Genomic DNA, 19,309 nt, shown 5'->3' with positions numbered 1-19,309 from the left:
ATATTCATGGCCAGATATACGTCTTTTATTAGCTTGTATGCTAGACAACCTCTGGGCCTTAGTCAGGCTCGCAAGAGCCTGGGCCCAGACTGTGCACAGTCTTTGATAGATAACTTCAGCTGAAGGATTTACAGACTCTGGAGAGTGAGCAGATGAATACCTGGGATTATACCCATAATTGCAAAAGAAAGGCGACATTTTGGTAGACTGACTCTCTCTATTATTAAGCGCGAACTCTGCTAGAGGCAAATAGTTTTTCCATTTATCCTGAGAACATGATACAAAACATCTAAGAAATTGTTCTAAGGATTGGTTTACCCTCTCCGTTTGCCCATTAGACTGGGGGTGAAAGGCAGACGAAAAAGACAACGAAATCCCTAAACGACCACATAGTTCTCTCCAGAATTTGGAGACAAATTGCACTCCCCTATCAGAGACAATGTTTTCAGGAACCCCATGTAACCTTAGGATATGGTTTATGAACAGAGTGGCCAAAGTACAAGCATTGGGGAGTTTTTTCAACGGAATAAGGTGGCACATTTTGGAGAATCTGTCCACCACCACCCAGATCACTGTTTTCCCTTTGGACAATGGCAAATCTGTGATGAAGTCCATAGCGAGGTGGGTCCATGGTCTCCTAGGTATAGGAAGAGGGTGGAGGAGGCCCTCTGGTAACCTACGAGGGACCTTGGACCTAGCACAGACTTCACAAGCTTCAACAAAAAATTTTACATCTTGGGACCAAGAAGGCCACCAATATTGCCTTGAGAGGAGATACTTGGTACCAGCAATTCCCGGGTGACCAGCCAGAACAGAACAATGGGTTTCCTCCAAGACTCTAAGCCGGAGATTGGGGGGTACAAAGAGTTTTCCCTCCGGAGTATTTTCAGGGGCAAGGGACTGAGACTCTACCACCTGAGCGACAAGATCAGGTTGGAGGATGGCAAGGACCACCCCGGGCGCAAGTATATTTTCTGGTTCACCTTTGGGGACATTACTGGCATCAAAACTCCGCGATAGGGCATCAGCTTTGACATTTTTAGAACCTGGACGATAGGTTATCTCAAAATCAAAACGAGTAAAGAACAACGCCCACCTCGCCTGTCGAGGGGTTAGGCGTTTGGCCTTGTCTAGGTACAATAAGTTTTTGTGGTCAGTTAGTACCCTGACCTTGTGTTTAGCTCCTTCAAGGAAATGCCTCTATTCGTCGAATGCCCACTTGATGGCAAGCAGTTCCCTGTTACCAATATCATAATTTCCTTCTGCTGGGGAAAATTTCCTGGAGAAGTAAGCTATAGGTCGGAGGTTGGTGAGACTCTCAGGGCCCTGAGAAAGAACCGCACCAACCCCCACCTCTGAAGCATCAACTTCAATAACAAAAGGTTGCTCCAGATCAGGCTGGATGAGCACGGGTGCCTTGGAGAAACATCTTTTTAACTGTCCAAATGCCTCTATAGCCTTGGGAGTCCAGTTATCTAGGTCAGCCCCTTTTCTGGTCAGGTCAGTAAGGGGTTTAGCAATTATGGAAAATTCCTTAATAAATTTTCTATAATAGTTGGCAAATCCCAAGAATCTTTGCAATGCCTTAAGGTTAGTGGGACGTTCCCATTTCTCAATGGCTGCCACTTTGACAGGATCCATACTAAAAGAGTTGGGAGAAATTATGTACCCCAGAAAAGAGACCTTCTGGATTCCGAATTGGCATTTGGACAGTTTGGCAAACAAGTTATTATTTCTAAGCAAATGCATAACAGTGCGAACATGGTTTACGTGGGAAGACCAGTCCGGCGAAAAAATTAGGATATCATCCAAATACACCACCAAGAATTTCCCCAGATGTTCCCTGAATATGTCATTAACAAAATGCTGGAATACTGCAGGGGCATTACTTAGACCAAATGGCATCACCCGATACTCGAAATGTCCCTCAGGGGTATTGAAGGCGGTCTTCCACTCATCCCCCTCCCTTATTCTGATCAGATTGTAGGCCCCACGAAGATCTATCTTGGAGAACCACTGAGCACCCACAATCTGATTAAAGAGATCTGGAATAAGAGGAAGGGGGTGCTGGTTTTTGATAGTGATCTTATTTAGTTCTCGGTAATCAATACACGGTCTAAGACCACCATCCTTTTTACCAACAAAAAAGAACCCTGCACCCATGGGAGAGCTGGAGGGACGAATGTGACCCTTGCGGAGGCTTTCCTGAATGTACTCTCGCATAGCCTCCCTCTCAGGCCTAGACAAATTAAAAATTCTACCTTTAGGGTATTTAGTACCAGGGATCAAATCAATGGAGCAATCATATGGCCTATGAGGTGGCAGCACATCAACAGCCTTCTCGTCAAACACATCTGAGAAATCGGAAATAAACTCCGGGATCTCCCCCTCCTTGGGGAAGACATCTGCGGCATTCAGCGAAATACAATGAGGAGAGCACTCAGATCCCCATTTTACCAATTCACGAGTGGACCAATCAAAAACAGGATTATGTTTACTCAACCAAGGTAAACCCAGAATAACATCAGTAGATAAATTGCCCATGATTAAAAAGTCAAGCATTTCTTGGTGAATTGACCCAACCTGCACCTTCATAGTCGGAGTGATATAGCAGATTCTACCCCTGGCCAAAGGGGTAGAATCCGCACCAGTGATGGTCAGCGGATTATTGAGCAAAAGCGGACATGCCTCTAAACGTGACCAAAAACTGGAGCTAATCAAATTGGCGGAGGCCCCAGAATCCACATGAGCAAAACCCGAGACCAATTTGTGCCCCAAACAAAGTGAGATAGGTACCAATACTTTGTTTTTATGTTCAAGGGATACCTGTGCACCTGAATGACCCCCTCGATGGTCACTCAGGCGCTGGAGTCTTTCAGCCGGCTGGTCAGGTCTAGCAGGACAGGACCTCACACGATGACCGAGTTTACCACAGTATAGGCAGAGGTTGTGTTGCAAGCGGAAGGCTCGTCGGGTCTTGGTATCTGAGGCTCCAAGCTGCATGGGTTCTTCTTGTGACAGAGGAACAGAAGGAGGAGGCTGAGAAACACAGTCAATAACAGGAAGAGAACTAGAAGACTCAGAAGTTCCTTTCTCCCTATGTCTGTCTCTGAGTCGCCTGTCAACCCTAATCGCCAAAGTCATTGTTTCTTCTAAGGTGTCGGGGGTAGGGTATACCACTAATAGGTCTTTAAGCTGGTCCGACAACCCCATCCGGAACTGGCACCGCAGTGCGGGGTCATTCCAGCCAGATGACACACACCACTGTCTGAATTCCGCACAGTACTCCTCCACAGGTCTCTTTCCCTGTTTCATGGAAGTCAGTTGGCGTTCTGCTTCCGCTGCTAGGTCTGGATCGTCATACAGGAGTCCTAGGGAAGAAAAAAATTGATCCACGGAGGTCAACTCCATGGATCCAGGGGGTAATGAAAAAGCCCACTCCTGAGGAGGACCCTGCAAGAGGGACATAATAATGCCCACCCTTTGATCCTCATCTCCAGAGGAGTGGGGGCACAAACGAAAAAACAACTTGCACCCCTCTCTAAATGTTCGGAAATGCTTCCTGTCTCCCTTATACTTTTCAGGGAGCTGCACCGGCGAGTGAACTCTAATAGTCAGCAGGGAAGGGAGAAACTTGCTGCTTTTTATCTTGGATCAGAGACTTAAGTCCAGCAGATGATTGGACCAGCCCTGATCCCAGCAGCAAGTTCAGCTGAGAAGATCAAGCAGAGCAGTAACCCCTGCACTGCCAGGAGTCTGCCAGGAAAAGCGGGTGTGGCTGGCAAATACAAGACAATGCAGACAGAGTAAAAAAAAAACACAGACAAACTCAGCGCTTCCTCGACCGCCCGGCACGGACCGAGGAGCGAAAAGTCATATTCCTAACAGGTAAGCTGGAGAAGTTGCACCCCATGCTTCTAGAAGCAGCTCCCACAAGTTGGATTGGTTGGATGGGCACTTCTGCCGTACCATACGGTCAAGCTGCTCCCACAACAGCTCAATGGGGTTCAGATCTGGTGACTGCGCTGGCCACTCCATTACCGATAGAATACCAGCTGCCTGCTTCTGCTGTAAATAGTTCTTGCACAATTTGGAGGTGTGTTTAGGGTCATTGTCCTGTTGTAGGATGAAATTGGCTCCAATCAAGCGCTGTCCACTGGGTATGGCATGGCGTTTTAAAGTTGAGTGATAGCCTTTCTTATTCAGAATCCCTTTTACCCTGTACAAATCTCCCACCTTACCAGCACCAAAGCAACCCCAGACCATCACATTACCTACACCATGCTTAACAGATGGCGTCAGGCATTCTTCCAGCATCTTTTCATTTGTTCTGCGTCTCACAAACGTTCTTCTTTGTGATCCAAACACCTCAAACTTGGATTCATCTGTCCACAACACTTTTTTCCAGTCTTCCTCTGTCCAATGTCTGTGTTCTTTTGCCCATCTTAATCTTTTTCTTTTATTGGCCAATCTCAGATATGGATTTTTCTTTGCCACTCTGCCCTGAAGCCCAAAATTCCGCAGCCACCTCTTCACTGTAGATGTTGATACTGGTGTTTTGCGGGTTAATGAAGATGCCAGTTGGGGACCTGTGAGGCTTCTGTTTCTCAAACTAGAGACTCTAATGTGCTTATCTTCTTGCTTAGTTGTGCAACGTGGCACAACCATTGTAGGAAATCTTCAATTTCTTAGCAATTTCTCGCATGGAATAGCCTTCATTTTTAAGAACAAGAATAGACTGTCGAGTTTCAGATGAAAGATCTCTTTTTCTGGCCATTTTAAAGGGTTTAATTGACCCCACAAATGTAATGCTCCAGAAACACAATCTGCTCAAAGGTCAGTTTTGTAGCTTCTGTAACGAGCTAGACTGTTTTCAGATGTGTGAACATGATTGCACAAGGGTTTTCTAATCATCAATTAGCCTTCTGAGCCAATGAGCAAACACATTGTACCATTAGAACACTGGAATGATAGTTGCTGGAAATGGGCCTCTATACACCTATGTAGATATTGCACCAAAAACCAGACATTTGCAGCTAGAATAGTCATTTACCACATTAGCAATGTATAGAGTGTATTTCTTTAAAGTTAGGGTTAGTTTAAAGTTATATTCATTGAAAAGTACAGTGCTTTTCCTTAAAAAAAAAGGACATTTCAATGTGACCCCAAACTTTTGAACGGTAGTGTATAAAAAAAAATATAATAAAAAACGAACAAAATTTTCTGCTACATCAATATGATATTTATGCTTCAAAGGGCTCTTTCTTGAAGGGGTTAAAGTACATTATTCAACCTTAAGCTCCATTTTTTTCTTTCAAACAAAGCTGATTTTAGACATTTGCAGCTACTAGGGAACATACTGAACGTTGATTTATGAAGCTTGCATGAGACAAAAAGAAATCTTACCACCAGGTACATTTGCTTTAGCTATTGCCAATGTTTAGAATAGCATCGGCGAGAGGAAGCCTTTTTTTTGAACCACGGCCCGGTTCCCGTGAACGGCGCCATTCTATTCACAGGTATCGGGACAGGGGTGAAGCACTGGACGCGGACTGGCCCGTCCCCAGTGGGAGGAAACCTCTGCCCCTCTATGACGCTGCTCAATTAGAATCATTGTAGCCAATGAAAATCATAGAGGTCCCAATGAAAAGAATGGCACCGTACACGAGAATCGGGCCATGATTCAAAAAAATGTATGCGGCACCAGCTTCCCTGCGCTGGCGCCTTTCTATACATGAGCAATACTTAAAGTCAATCATCAATTAGCATTTAAACACCACCAAAAGGAACGTGCAGAAACGTCTCTTTTTTCAGAAACCGCACCACTCTTTGTAAGGACTGGTCAGGTATAAGAGCAGAGACATAGACAAATGAGCCCTGAACGGAAGTAATCCCGTTTCCATGTCTACTTACCACAGTCTGTTCTAACTGACAGTGGGTAACTCAGGTAGCCAGAATCCTACTCCACACTGATGAGGGGCAAATACCCCGAAACTGCAGTCTGTGGATTGATGCCTAGCCTTGGTAACCCTTGTCTTATGTCGTTTTACTCGCCACAGAGTTAGAGTGTGGACCTGAGGGATTACGTATCAGGGTGGTTTGGTGCTCTCCCCACTAGGAGGCACCCCTTGGCAACGGCCTTCCTTCTCTGGAGAGAGGGATATCTGGCTATTCCCGTGTTTTGAGACTCGCAACTGAGGCTCCATGGACCCCTTCTTTGCATATTCAAATTTTGTAGGGGGCAATCAGTGGAGACTCGTAAATGAGTACTCCATTGGATTTTTTCGCTTTTCTCCCTGAGTTCAGTGATTGTTGTGTTTTGTTAACTTAGAGATGTTCCCTACACTGAGTATGTGAAACACAACAAAAAATGAAACCAACACAATATGTGAAAAAATGTCAGCAATCCGAGTCATACACTGTCAGGTAGCAGAGGTACCGAGTCACAAAGCCAAAGCAAGGTCTGAAAACAAGCAGGAGATCGGGCAAGCAGCAAACAAGGAAGATCCAGAAACAAGCCAAAATGTCAGAAACAGGAGATGATAGCAAAACAGAGGGCTGGGATACTGTGTGACAAAAGTGCACAATAGCCAGTCACTACTGCAGACACAGAGGATGTAATGTGAAACCATGGTTCTGATTCAGGACAGGATTAGCAAAGCTGCCTGTCACAGGATGCAAGGCAAACGAGGTAAGGTCCTGGCAGGTCCGTGTGCATACATACATATTATGTAATTCAGCCGCATCCTTAACCCCTTCATCGGCTCCTGCTGTATACATTACCTGTCTCCTTGATGAACGGGGTCCTGGCTTTCTGCTCTGCCGCCAAGCCAATCAGTGTGTTGCCCAGCCGAAGCCACTGATTGGCTGGGCGGCAGAGCAGGAAGCCGGGACCCCATGCAGGAAGGAGACAGGCAATATATACCAACAGCGGGAGCCGATGAAAGGGTTAAGGGGGAGGCTGTCTTTCAGACCGCTGCGAGTATGTATGCACAGGGACCTGCCAGGACCTTACATCGTAGCGGATCTCGCTGTAAAGCTCGCAACGAGATTTCCGCTGCGAGTCGTCCTGTGTGAACCCACCCTAAAGGGGTTATCCAGCAAAAAATCTTCTTCTTTCAAACCAACTGGTGTCAGAAAGTTATATAGATTTGTAATTTACTTGTATTTTTAAAATGTCAAGTCTTCCCATACTAATCAGCTGCTGTATGTCACGCAGGAAATGTTTTATTTTCAGTCTGACACAGTGCTCTCTGCTGACATCTCTGGCCGAGACATGAACTTCCAGAGCAGGAGAGGTTTTCTATGGGAATCCTTTTTTAACAGAAGTAAATTACAAATCTATATAAATTTCTGACACCAGTTGATTTGAAAGAAAAAGATTTTCTCTGGACAACCCCTTTAACTCTGCAATTGCCAGAGGCAACCTAAGCAGAGAAATAGGCCAGTGTACAGGCTACCCAATAAACAACAAAATATGATCATCAGCACTGTCTTGGCCGCATGCCACGAGCCAAGGAGACTGGTGCTGAAGTGAGTTCAGGTAAGTTACTAACACTCTTGTCCTCAGGTTGAGTTGGGTTTTGCAGCTTAGTTCCATTGAAGTGTATTGAGCTGAATTGTAGTACTACACAAAACCTGAGGACAGGGGTGGTGCTGTGCTTTTTCTATGCCTGGATAACACCTTTAATGCTATATAAGGAAAAGGAGATATAGATCTCGGCTCTAGGAAAACATTTCCACCACTATAAGCATATAATAATAATAATAATAATAATAATAATAATAATAATAATAATAATGCTTTTATTTGCATAGCGCACACAGATTCCGCAGCATTTTACATAGTTATGCCAATTATTGCTCCCTGTCCCCATTAGGGCTCACAATCTAAATTCACCTATCTGTATGTTTTGGGTGTGGCAGGAAACCGGAGTACCCGGAGGAAACCCACGCAAACACGGAGAGAACATACAAACTCTTTGCAGATGTTGCCCTTGGTGGGATATGAACCCAGGACCCCAGCGCTGCAAGGCTACAGTGCTAACCACATGAAAGATGTTTTTTTTTTATTAGTATTAAGTAGATGTTTATTATGTATTTGGAAAGACAGAAGAAAGTATTAGATTAAAAGCATTGAAAAGCATGAATGTTTCATATGTTTTTATGTATTCAGATGTAATGAAAAATACATAATTATCATCAATCTAATACATTTACAGTGCTTCTCTATTCCACTCCTCCGGCCTTAACCAACAGGTCATGTTTTGAGGATATTCCATACAAAGAACACCTGATGCACTGAGTATAAATTTATCACCTGTGAAATACTAAGGAAATCCTCAAAACATGACCTGTTGGTGAGGCCTGAGGACTGGAATTGAGAAGTGCTGCTCTATTTACATCTAAATTGTCACTAAGGTTCCTAAAATATTTGGGATGTAGTTTTCTAAACTTGACATAGTGGTATGTATGGGATCGACCACAATCCTTTGCAACTGTTCTTAGAGAAGCTTGCAACAGAAAAAAATAATGTGTTAACAATATATGGTGGCAAGGGCAGTAAGACAGAGCCCTGGCTGTTCCCGCCCTTTGTCCCTGCCTACTTGCCACGGACAGCCCTAGGCGGCTGTGGACAACCACAAAGGCGGTTCCTGCTCTGTAACAAGTGAAAACACAAAACAAGCACAGACAAACAAACACAATAATTTGGGGTCAACAGTCCAGGTCGGCAATGGCAGGCAACAAAGGTACAAAATCGTCACGCAAAGGAAGGGTCAAAAGTCAAGCAGAAAAGTAAAGGCAGGTGGCAGAAAGAGAAGTCAAAGAACGAGCAAAAAGGTCAGAAGAACTACAAGTCACAGCAAGAATTCGCTTAGCCTAGCATGAACACTAATAGCCAGCACTGTCTGCTGGGCTTACACACTATTTATGGGGGATCATGAACTCAGTCCAGCAGCTGATTGGACCTGCCCCTGATCCTCCACACAGCTCACCTGCAAAGCAGCAGGTTAACCCTGAAGATGCCAAGGCATAATAAGTAAGAGGGGGGGCTGAACAAACCTAATATACACCTGTGTTCAGACAGGGTTATGGAACCTCATCAACTCAGTGCCTTCTCGGTCGCACAGCTCGAACCGAGGATTGCCAGCAGACAGTCCTGATATAATGATGGCAAATACTAGACTAGACTTCCACTAGACTAACAGTAATTTATGTGGTGTTTTTATGTAGTCACAAAAAATTGCTAAATTTATTAAGGAAATACTGGTATGTAGTTTTTTTTAGGAGTTAACAGTTTTCTAGTACCATATCTAAAGAGCTATTTTCTCACTACATTTTCCAGGTATTCTCAAAGCATAAATTGGTAACCTGTCAAGTAAGATTGCTGACAAATACTGAGGTTTACTCTTGACAGAACTATTGAGTTTAACGGACACACATAATCAGCTAGTGACTACATTCTGTCTATTTTTTAAAAGTATATGTTAATTTTGGTGATCTGCTATTGAGTCTTGCAAAATGAATTTATGTTTTCAGAAAAATTGCCAGAATTAAGTCAGTAGTCTTAATCAATCCATCAAACTCAATGGGTTCATAGGGAATATGCTACACTAATACTTGGCAGTCTTTTATGACAGTTTGACAACGTATACCCTAAGTATTTGGGGAAAATGTGATGGGAACATGGCCTGTCATGTTCTGTCACATAACTTTGTAAATCCACTCATTCCTAAAATCAGCTTTACAGTTTTAGGCCTCCAGCTTCCCATGATAAAGTTTTGCAAACTAAGATCCGCAGCAGTCTCCATGTCCATAAGACTTAAGATAGCAGTGGTCATGTGATCTACACATGTGATCACTCCCCTGTTTGTAATACGTGTATTCACTTCTGCTTAGGCTTTGAAATGTTCTTAAATCGACTCTGTACCCACAATCTGCCCGCCACAGACCACTTGTACCCTCTTATAGCTGCTTTTAATCCAAGATCTGTCCTGGGATCTGCTCGGCAGTTGCAGTTTTTGTCCTAAAAAACAACTAAACTTGCAGCCCTGTGTCAAATTGACGTGGCCTAGAGTGTCTGTGCATTAGACTTGCACCAGCCCTCCTTCCATCCTCCCCGCCCTCTTCTTTATTAGGAATGCCCCAGGCAGGTATTCTCCTGTTCACCTGTAAGAACATGGCACATGTGTTGGATCTTTAAGGCACCCATGCAGCTTTCAGTAATAAATAGAAAAAAACCTGCCCTGGGGCATTCCTAATGGTGAAGAGAGTGGGGAGGAGGGATGGAGAGGCGGTGTAAGCCTGGGCACAGACACTCTAGGCCATGCCAATTTGACACAGGGCTACATCACCTGCCGATCGGACAGATCTTGAATTAAAAGCAGCTATCCGAAGGTACAAGCGGTTAGGAGGGGGCAGATTGTGGGTACACAAATCACTTTAAACATATCTGTCACAAAGAGTATACTGATATAGGTAGCAGAAACTTTTGTATATGTACTTACACTGTACAGTTGTGGATATATGTAAAAATTTCTGACATGTCAAAAGTCTATTATTAGGGATGAGTGCAGTGAATCCAGTGAAGTTTGCAAAAATTATCTTTGTTGACAGCAAATTTTTGGAAGCTTAATTACATTTGTAAACAAACAAAAAAAAAATTAAAAATAGTTTGCTCACCTGTCTCAGTACTGGGACCCAGTGTGATTTTAACCTTTCATATGTTTCAACAACATGTTAAAAGTTTTACACTTTAAGGCTATGTTCACTCTACGTATATGTCCGGACGCATATTTTTCACGGCCGGACATATATGTGTAAAACTCCGGCCGGGATTTACGCAAGTTGCGGCCGGCTACCTATGGTCCGCGAGCTTACGCCCTAAGCTATGTACGCTTCCCGAGCGGCGTACGTAGCGATCTGACAGCGGTATTTTACTGGGATATCTTCGGCTAGCCCCGGACACCCCACAAAACCTTTTGGATCAGCAAATCAAAGTGGAAAAAAGAAGAAATCACCACTCCGTACGGGACCGCATGTTACGCTACGGGCATAAGTTACAGCATTTCCGTCCCGAAACAATGGTCTGGTTCATTTTTTACGGCGTCACATACGATCTGGGCGTAAGTTCGTACGTAGTGTGAACTGTGCAGCCGTAGATCGTACACTTTCCATTGTACGCAAACTACATAAATCTCTGGACGCTTATTCACGGAGCGCGCTACGGCCGGAAACTTACGTAGTGTGAACCTAGCCTAACAATTTAAGGTCCTTGTATACCAAATCTTCGACAATATCTCAGTACTTATGGTAGCAATTTCGTAAATTATTGGATCACATTTTGTCTTTCAGGTCAGTGGGGTCGGCCTACCGTAAGTCTCTCCTCTGTGTTGGGGATGATGTCAGGAATACTTTCTTCTACTGTGGAATCAATTGGTGATTATTATACATGTGCTAGATTATCAGGAGCTCCAAACCCCCCAACACATGCTTTAAATCGTGGAATTGGAATAGAAGGCATAGGATGTATTTTAGCTGGTATTTGGGGTACAGGAAATGGCACTACCTCATTCAGTCAAAATATTGCAGCATTGGGGATTACAAAGGTAAAATCCACCATATTTTCAAGATTGTCAATCGGTTCAGCCAAGAACTGTATCAACAGAACACATGCTGTATCCCTAGTTTCTGCAGGGCTATGTTAACACAACATTCTTTTTCAGTAAAGAAGGGAAGCTGACTGCAATGGATTCAGCATCCATTCTTTACTGCAGTGACGGCATTGCATTGAAAGCAATGCAAGTCAATGCCGCACGCTGTGTTCACACATCGTTATTTCAAAGCCCATTCTTTAGAACGGGTGTTAAAATAATGTACATGCCTATTATTTCAGGAAGCTGTTCAATGAACAGCTTCTTAAAATAATTGCTGTTCACACAATGTAAAGTGCGGGGACGGCCGCCCTTTGCATTGAAGTGAATGGTTAATTGATTTTCAGTGCCCACAAGTCAATTGAAGAAAAAGAATGTTCCTGCAGCCGATACAGAGGAATCAACATGCTGTCAAACAAAGTGTGAACACAGCCTAGGGCTGAGTTCACACTGCTTTTTTGCAATCTGTTTTTTTTATCCATTTTATGTGAAAACCAGAGGAAATATGAATGAAAAAACTGCTACATTTGTGTGGTTCATTTTGATCAGTTTTTCTATTGACTTCCATTATTTAAAAACAAAACAAAAAAAACCTGCATCAAAATGCATTCTTTTTCAGTGTACACAAAAATTGTCAACCACATTTTTGTGTATCATCTTTTTATTGTTTTTTTTAAATAATGGAAGTCAATGGAAAATCTGATAAAAACTGATGCACACTAATGCGCCAGTTTTTTTCATCCGTTTTTCATTCATTTTTTGCATAAAACGGATTGCAAAAATCCAGCCTAAATGTAACCAATAAAACTAATCTAAAATTTATGCAAATGAGTCATCCTATTAAAAAAAAAGTTTTGTTATCAAAGCAATAGGATTATCTACTTTAGAAAATCAATTTTCTTGTAGCATGTTATTAAATTCTTGGTTAACAGAGGGGATCCTCTGTATAAGAATCTTATCTCTTGGCTTATGCAGACAGCATTTACAAAGATCTTTTTCTGAATGACCTGTCATGTTCTTCATTACATAAGCAACCCTTTTAATTAGAAACATAGAAACATAGAAGATTATAGGCATACAATAGTCCATCTAGTCTTTTCTTTTAGTATCTCCCTTCTTATTATCCTAGTATAGATATATGTTTATCCCAGGCAGGTTTACATTTTGTTATTGTAGATTTACCAACCACATCTGCTGGAAGTTTGTTACAAGCATCTACTACTCTTTCAGTAAATAAATATTTTCTCAAGTTGCTTCTGATCTTTTCCCCAATTAACCTTACATTGTGTCCCCTTCTACTCGAGTTAAGTGTTTTTCTAAAAACACTTCTCTCTTGTACCTTATTTAGTTCTTTAACAAATTTAAAGGATCACGTCCCCCTATTCCCTTCTTTCCTCTAGGATACGCTTTCCTGATATGTTTTATGCCTCACACCCTCATACCTGAATTGATTTGGCACTGTGTAATGCATTGTTTTCCCTGTGGGAGCACTGTGGGATAATTTAGCACCTGTTGACTGTTTTTCCCTCACATATCATAGATAATTACAAATGAGCAAACCTCACAAAATGTGTTTTGGGAGGATTAACTCAAATCAGCTGTTCACTTGATTCTGATTCAATCAGGAGTAGAGGCTCCTGGTAAAAGACTGCTCCGGAACACTTGAAGGTGAGGTACACAGCATATTACACCTCCACCGCTTACTAAACATTCATCAGTAGTGAGTGTAAATGCAATTCATGAAACATTGCCACTTACCTCCTGATGGCCACAGACTTGTATTTGGCTAGACACAGTGCTCCTGGCCAAGCAAATGAGTGTTAGGGCCCTATTCCACGGGCCAAGCAGGGCCTGATCAATGATGTAAACGAGCGCTGATCTGCTAGATTGCCGCTCGTTTACTGGGCCTATTCCACGACCAGATGATCGTTGAGCGAGGGCTGCAGGGACATTGTTACCTAGCAGGGCTTCTCCTCCATTCTGTCTTCCTCCCAGGGTCACGCGTGCTCTAGCTTCAGAATGGCCTGTCAGCCGACAGGCCACTCAGCCAATCACAGGCAGCGGCGGTCCCGGCCTGTGAGTGGCTGAGCGCTCCATCAGCTGACAGGCCACTCTGAAGCTAGAGCGCACGAGACCCGGGGAGGAAGACAGAGAGGAGGAGAAGCCCTGCAGGTAATGTATTGTGCTTCTCAAATCGTGGGTCGCCCGCCGCGCACTGCTAGTCCACCGAAGCGATGCGCAGTGGGGGAACAATGATTTTAGGTCTGGCCCTAAATGAACGATCAGCTGATGACACGATCATCGGCTGATCGTTCTCTCTATTCCACCGAGCGATAATCGGCCGAATGGGGCCGATTCGGCCGATTATCGTTCCTGTGGAATAGGGCCCTTAGCAGTAATGCATACAGAAGCGACACCTACCTCTGGGTGGCTGCAAACAGTAACAAGGGTTCTTTCACAATAACTTGATTACAGAGAGTACCTTGCTAACACACCCAGCAATCATCTATAGAAATGAGTAAAAAAATTTAGACTAAGATATCTTTTCTTTTTTTTTTCCAGGTTGGAAGTCGCTTAGTAATGCAGACAGCAGGTATCCTTTTAATTATATTAGGTCTCTTTGGAAAACTTGGTGCTATCTTTATAACAATTCCAGAGCCGGTTATTGGAGGGATGTTCATGGTGATGTTTGGTATGATCGCAGCAGTGGGCATTTCAAATCTTCAGGTAATCATACCTGTACAGTTTTCAAGTATATCTGTGCTGTAAATTTTTATGCTTTATAATAATATGGCTCAAGTATTATATAGGTTAGCTTCACACATTGCTATAGCTTTACGTCTCAGGTATATGTTGGCTTTTATTAAAGATAGGATTGTTTTTCTGAAACAGACTCTGCTTTTAAGTACAAGAAAATAAACTTGAAGAGTCCCATATGTACTTATTAGTAGAGATGAGCGAATTTACAGTAATACCTAAGTGAAGTGCTTCGTTATTTCTCCAATCTGCTCATCAGCCGGCTGCCTTTTAAACGACTCTGTACCCACAATCTGTTCCTTCCAAACCGCCTGTACCTTCAAATACTGTAGCTGCTTTTAATCCAAGATCTGTCCTGGTGTCCGTTTGGCAGGTGATGCAGTTATTGTCCTAAAAAACTACTTTTAAACTTGCAGCCCTAAATCAAACGGCCCTGGCTTAGAGTATCTGTGTCCTAACCTTGCACCACCCCTCTGTCCCTCCTCCCCACCCTCTTCATCATTAGGAATGTCTCTAGATCCAGTCCTGGGAAACTGGAATAAGTTTAGCACCATCTTTTTTTTAATGGGATACTGACATGTACCTGACGTGAACCTGGGATGTACAGCAATAACCTTGCATGAACATAGCCTCAGGGTTTTCCAGTAAGATGGCACACAGAAAGCAGATTTAATGCCTTGCCATCATAATTGGCAGTGTATTATGCCGTTAAGAATAATTTGCCAATTCAGGATTTTTATAATTAAATAACGTTTCTATGTTATTCACATGAAGTTTTTGGTAACTGAGAACCAGTTTTTTTTTCCATATTATGCATTCAGCTCCAGTTTAAAATTATTCAATAACATTCTATTGTATATGATCAGGAAAGGAACAGAACTGCACAATAAAGAAAACTGGCCCCTGGCGAAATACAAACATGGATCCCCTTCTGTTGCTGGTTGACACTATCACACCCCTACCTATCTGAAGAAAGGGGACTTGATGTTTGTTTGTCACCCTCAACGTTCTTTCCATTATTATTAACTTGATAGCCTACCCATAGCAAGTGCATATACTGCTACTATAGATTACACCCCCTTTGAGAATAGTCTTTTGTCTGCACTCCTATGAATTATTCTAGTGTACTCCTTTCTTTTGAATAAGTATTTAATGATGTGATCCTATCTATTCTGTGGAAATTTAAATGAACTAGTAATCTAAACCATGGTGACTTCATGCATAAGGCCATGTTCCCACTACATGAGTTCCATAGTAATCATGGCCGTTCAAACAACGGCCATGATTTCTACGGAACATATGTAGTGCTGCCTTCTAAGGAATCCCGGCCAGAGTGTATACACGTAGTATGCACTCTGGCCGGGATCACTAGCGGCGCCACAAGAAACTGAAATGTCAGTTTTCTGCGGCCGCTATTCAATGAATAGCGGCCGCAGAGAACACTATCAGTTCACACAGTTCGCACGCTCCATTGTGTGCAGCGAGTAATTGGGATGCGGGCATGCACGGATGCGCCCGCATCCGAATTCAGCGGCACTAAAGATCATCCGACCAGTATTGCAGTACCGGCTGGGATGATCTTTTCTGACACCGGCCGTTCCGTGATCCGGACGGGCCTCGGAACGGTCGGTGTCTTACAAAGTGTGAACATAGTTTTAGGAAAAATATTAGGCTCTCAGCAACAGTATATGGCTCTCCTTACCTACCTGGTATAAAAAATATTTGTTTTCCCCATAAAATAGCAATTCTATTTTTTTTGTAGCTCTTTGACATGCTGTTCCTATGTTACCCTTACTAGAAATGTAGGACTACATACCCAGCTGGGTGTTACCAGTGGGTGTGTGTCCCTATACAGTCTGATATTAAATCAGAGATGACAACGTCAGCATTCCTATGTTGGGAAACACCGCAAACTCTTAGCACCCAGTCGACAATTTAGTCTTACATTCCTAGAATAGCAGAGGAACGGCACATCACAGAACTATAAGAAAATTATTTTCCGCAATTGTTATTAATAGTGTTTACAAGTATTTACTAAGACAGGTCACAAGAGGTAATATATCACAGTAGACAATTTTTAGGCTATGTTCACACACCATCAAACTGACGTCCGTTTTTATCAAACGGTCATCATTAAATGTCAAAGAAACATCCGTGTGTATTTACAATGTATTAATATAGCCTTATTATTACAATCACTAAAAGTGATTATCACTGATGAGCTATGTTCAAATGACGTTTTTCTTCTGTTTTTTATTTTTTATTACCTCTATCATTTTGAGTTCAAAATGACATCAGTCATTTTGCATTTTGGATGCCTGTCATTACAATGATGGCTGTTTTTAAGTCATTCTAGCGATTGTTCTTTGGGTGTGTCTTAATAAGAAGTCCATCGAAAAAAGAAAAACTGCGTATGAACAACTAATGGTGCGTTTGCGCAGAAAGATTTATCTGACAGATTTTTGAAGCCAAAGCCAGGAACAGACTATAAACAGAGAACAGGTCATAAAGGAAAGACTGAGATTTCTCCTCTTTTAAAATCCATTCCTGGCTTTGTCTTCAAAAATCTTTCTGATAAAACTCCCTGTGTAAGTGCACCATAAAAAGTAATGTCGCTGTTTGCAAAAGACGTCTGAAAATAAATTGTCATGATCAGTATTTCGAAGTCCGCTTCTACAGCATCAGTTATTCAAAGAAGTCCGGCAAAATTTTTTATTAAAATATTTTATTGCCCCCAAAAGTTATTCAAATCACCAATATACACTTATTACGCAAAATGCACTTAAAGTGTTTTTTCTCTGCACTTACTACTGCATCAAGGCTTCACTTCCTGGATAAAATGGTGATGTCACGACCCGACTCCCAGAGCTGTGCGGGCTGTGGCTGCAGGAGAGGATAATGGCAGAGGGATACTCAGTGTCCCTCCAGTGCCCTGTGTCCCTCAACATCCCTCTGCCATCATCCTTTCCAGCAGCCATAGCTTGCACAGCTCTGGGAGTCAGGTTGTGACATCACCATGTTATACAGGAAGTGAAGCCTTGATGCAGTAAATGCAGAGAAAAAAGCACTTTAAGTGCATTTCCCGTGATAAGTGTATATTGGGGATTTGTATAACTTTTGGGGGGCAATACAATACTTAAATAAAAATTTTGCCTGACTTCTCCTTTAATATACTGCATGCAATGAGCGTTCATCATTCCATTTACGCCAATAAAAAGGTGATAATAATGGGCGTGATTTTAAAAAGAAAAAGCAGACACCTTTTCTTTTTTTAATTAATGTGAACATAGCCATGCATTGTATCTCTTAGAATCTATGGATATAATTTATCAAAAGTACAAATTTTCTTTTCTTTTAGTATGTGGATTTGAACTCCTCAAGGAATCTCTTTGTTTTGGGATTTTCTATGTTTAGCGGTCTTGTTATCCCAACATGGCTAGAAGGTAACCCAGGTGCTATAAGTACAGGTATGTTGAATTTATTCTTATGACACAAGAAAGACCACATTCATATTGTTGGATTCATTTTGGTGCAGTTTTCATCTGTATCTAAAACAACTGGTTAAAAAAGTTCCTCTCAGTTGTCTGCCTATAAATTTATTCTTATGAATGCTTCTGACACATTGCTCTAGATTTATTACTCTGCTTGAAACTCACACTGTCTAGCTCTTCCCACAGCAACCAATCACAACAGAGGTTTTATATCTTATGAGCTCTGGTAAGATGACACCCGAACAGTTATTGGTTGCTGTGGAAAAAAACAGACAGGGGCCCAGACAGTAACAGCTCTGGGCCATTACTGTACTGAAACATTGGCAGGTTACCACTGACTAGGTAGCTGCTACACTGCATTCTCATGCTCAAGGTTTAGTATTTGTTTACCCTTGTCCATTTTTTAAAATCATAGATTCCAGCAGGAATTGTACAGCCACATGAAGTCTTCCATATGTTGATTTCCCAGACAGTATCTGTCATCTTACCCTCATAACCACTGAACTTAGATGACATAACATCCTAAATTAACATATTTGTAAGTAGATTCTAAAAATTCTACTGCATCACATCCCTGAAGTGTAAGGGACAATGTGCAACTCTGATGGGATTTCTGAAATGTATCCTATTAGCGCCACTGTCACATAATCTACAAAAGAAAAAAATGAGAGAAAAGGACTAAAAGTTTAGCAATGTCAGTTTTTCTATTACAGTGTATATTTCCATGAACAGTATACTTAGTTTTCTCGAAGCTGACAAGTTATTGGTCTCACTTTACCAAGAAATTGTTCTCATGCACAAAATGTTCCCATTTATGAAAATTAATGTGCTAACTCTATTGCAGACTCTGTCCTTCTCATCGCACGTTTTATGTCTCTTATTCATGAGCAAGTAAAGAGACAGATTTGGCGCACATGTTTGAGTTTCAATTACTTGCTGGCCACTGGCCACTATACCTTAGATACTGCAGGACTGCCATTCATCAACATTTTCACAAGAAAGTTTCAAAAAGATTTTCACTATTGGTATCTGATGTTGCAATATTTTTGCTGCTTAGGCAGTTTAAAAAACAAACAGATTAAACAAAAGAGAATATGTATTATGTAAAAATACTTTTCCTTAAAGGGGGTATCCAGCATGGTGTCAGGACTGGGTTTTTGTCGAACTCTGTGTGCCCCTTAGTTCGTGGTGTGTGACCGAGAAGGCGCTGATTTCTTATTTATTTGGTGTTTACTGTGCAATGTCCTAAACCGTGTCTGAACACAGGTCTATCTTTGTTTAGGTTTGGACAGCCCCACCTGCTTTACCTGTTTCTGTCAACCGCAGGGTTAACTCTGCTGCTGGTTTCTCTGTGCTTGTGTTTCCCCTGACTGACAAGTGGTTTTGCCAGTCAGGATTTACTTGCTC

General features: G+C 42.3%; 1 protein-coding gene across 1 annotated transcript in view; it reads left to right on the top strand.

Annotated features, from left to right (window-relative positions):
• LOC138774916 (solute carrier family 23 member 1-like) overlaps nucleotides 1-19,309 on the top strand; it is a 169,809-nt gene that overhangs the window by 103,343 nt on the left and 47,157 nt on the right. Inside the window, exons 8-10 of the mRNA XM_069955723.1 lie at nucleotides 11,356-11,609; nucleotides 14,217-14,381; nucleotides 17,770-17,878. Coding sequence (XP_069811824.1) covers nucleotides 11,356-11,609; nucleotides 14,217-14,381; nucleotides 17,770-17,878 — 528 coding nt within the window. The remainder of the gene's footprint in view (nucleotides 1-11,355; nucleotides 11,610-14,216; nucleotides 14,382-17,769; nucleotides 17,879-19,309) is intronic.

The sequence above is a fragment of the Dendropsophus ebraccatus genome, chromosome 1, assembly GCF_027789765.1.
Source record: "Dendropsophus ebraccatus isolate aDenEbr1 chromosome 1, aDenEbr1.pat, whole genome shotgun sequence".
NCBI classification, from domain to species: domain Eukaryota; kingdom Metazoa; phylum Chordata; class Amphibia; order Anura; family Hylidae; genus Dendropsophus; species Dendropsophus ebraccatus.
This window is presented reverse-complemented; position numbering and strand designations above follow the sequence as displayed.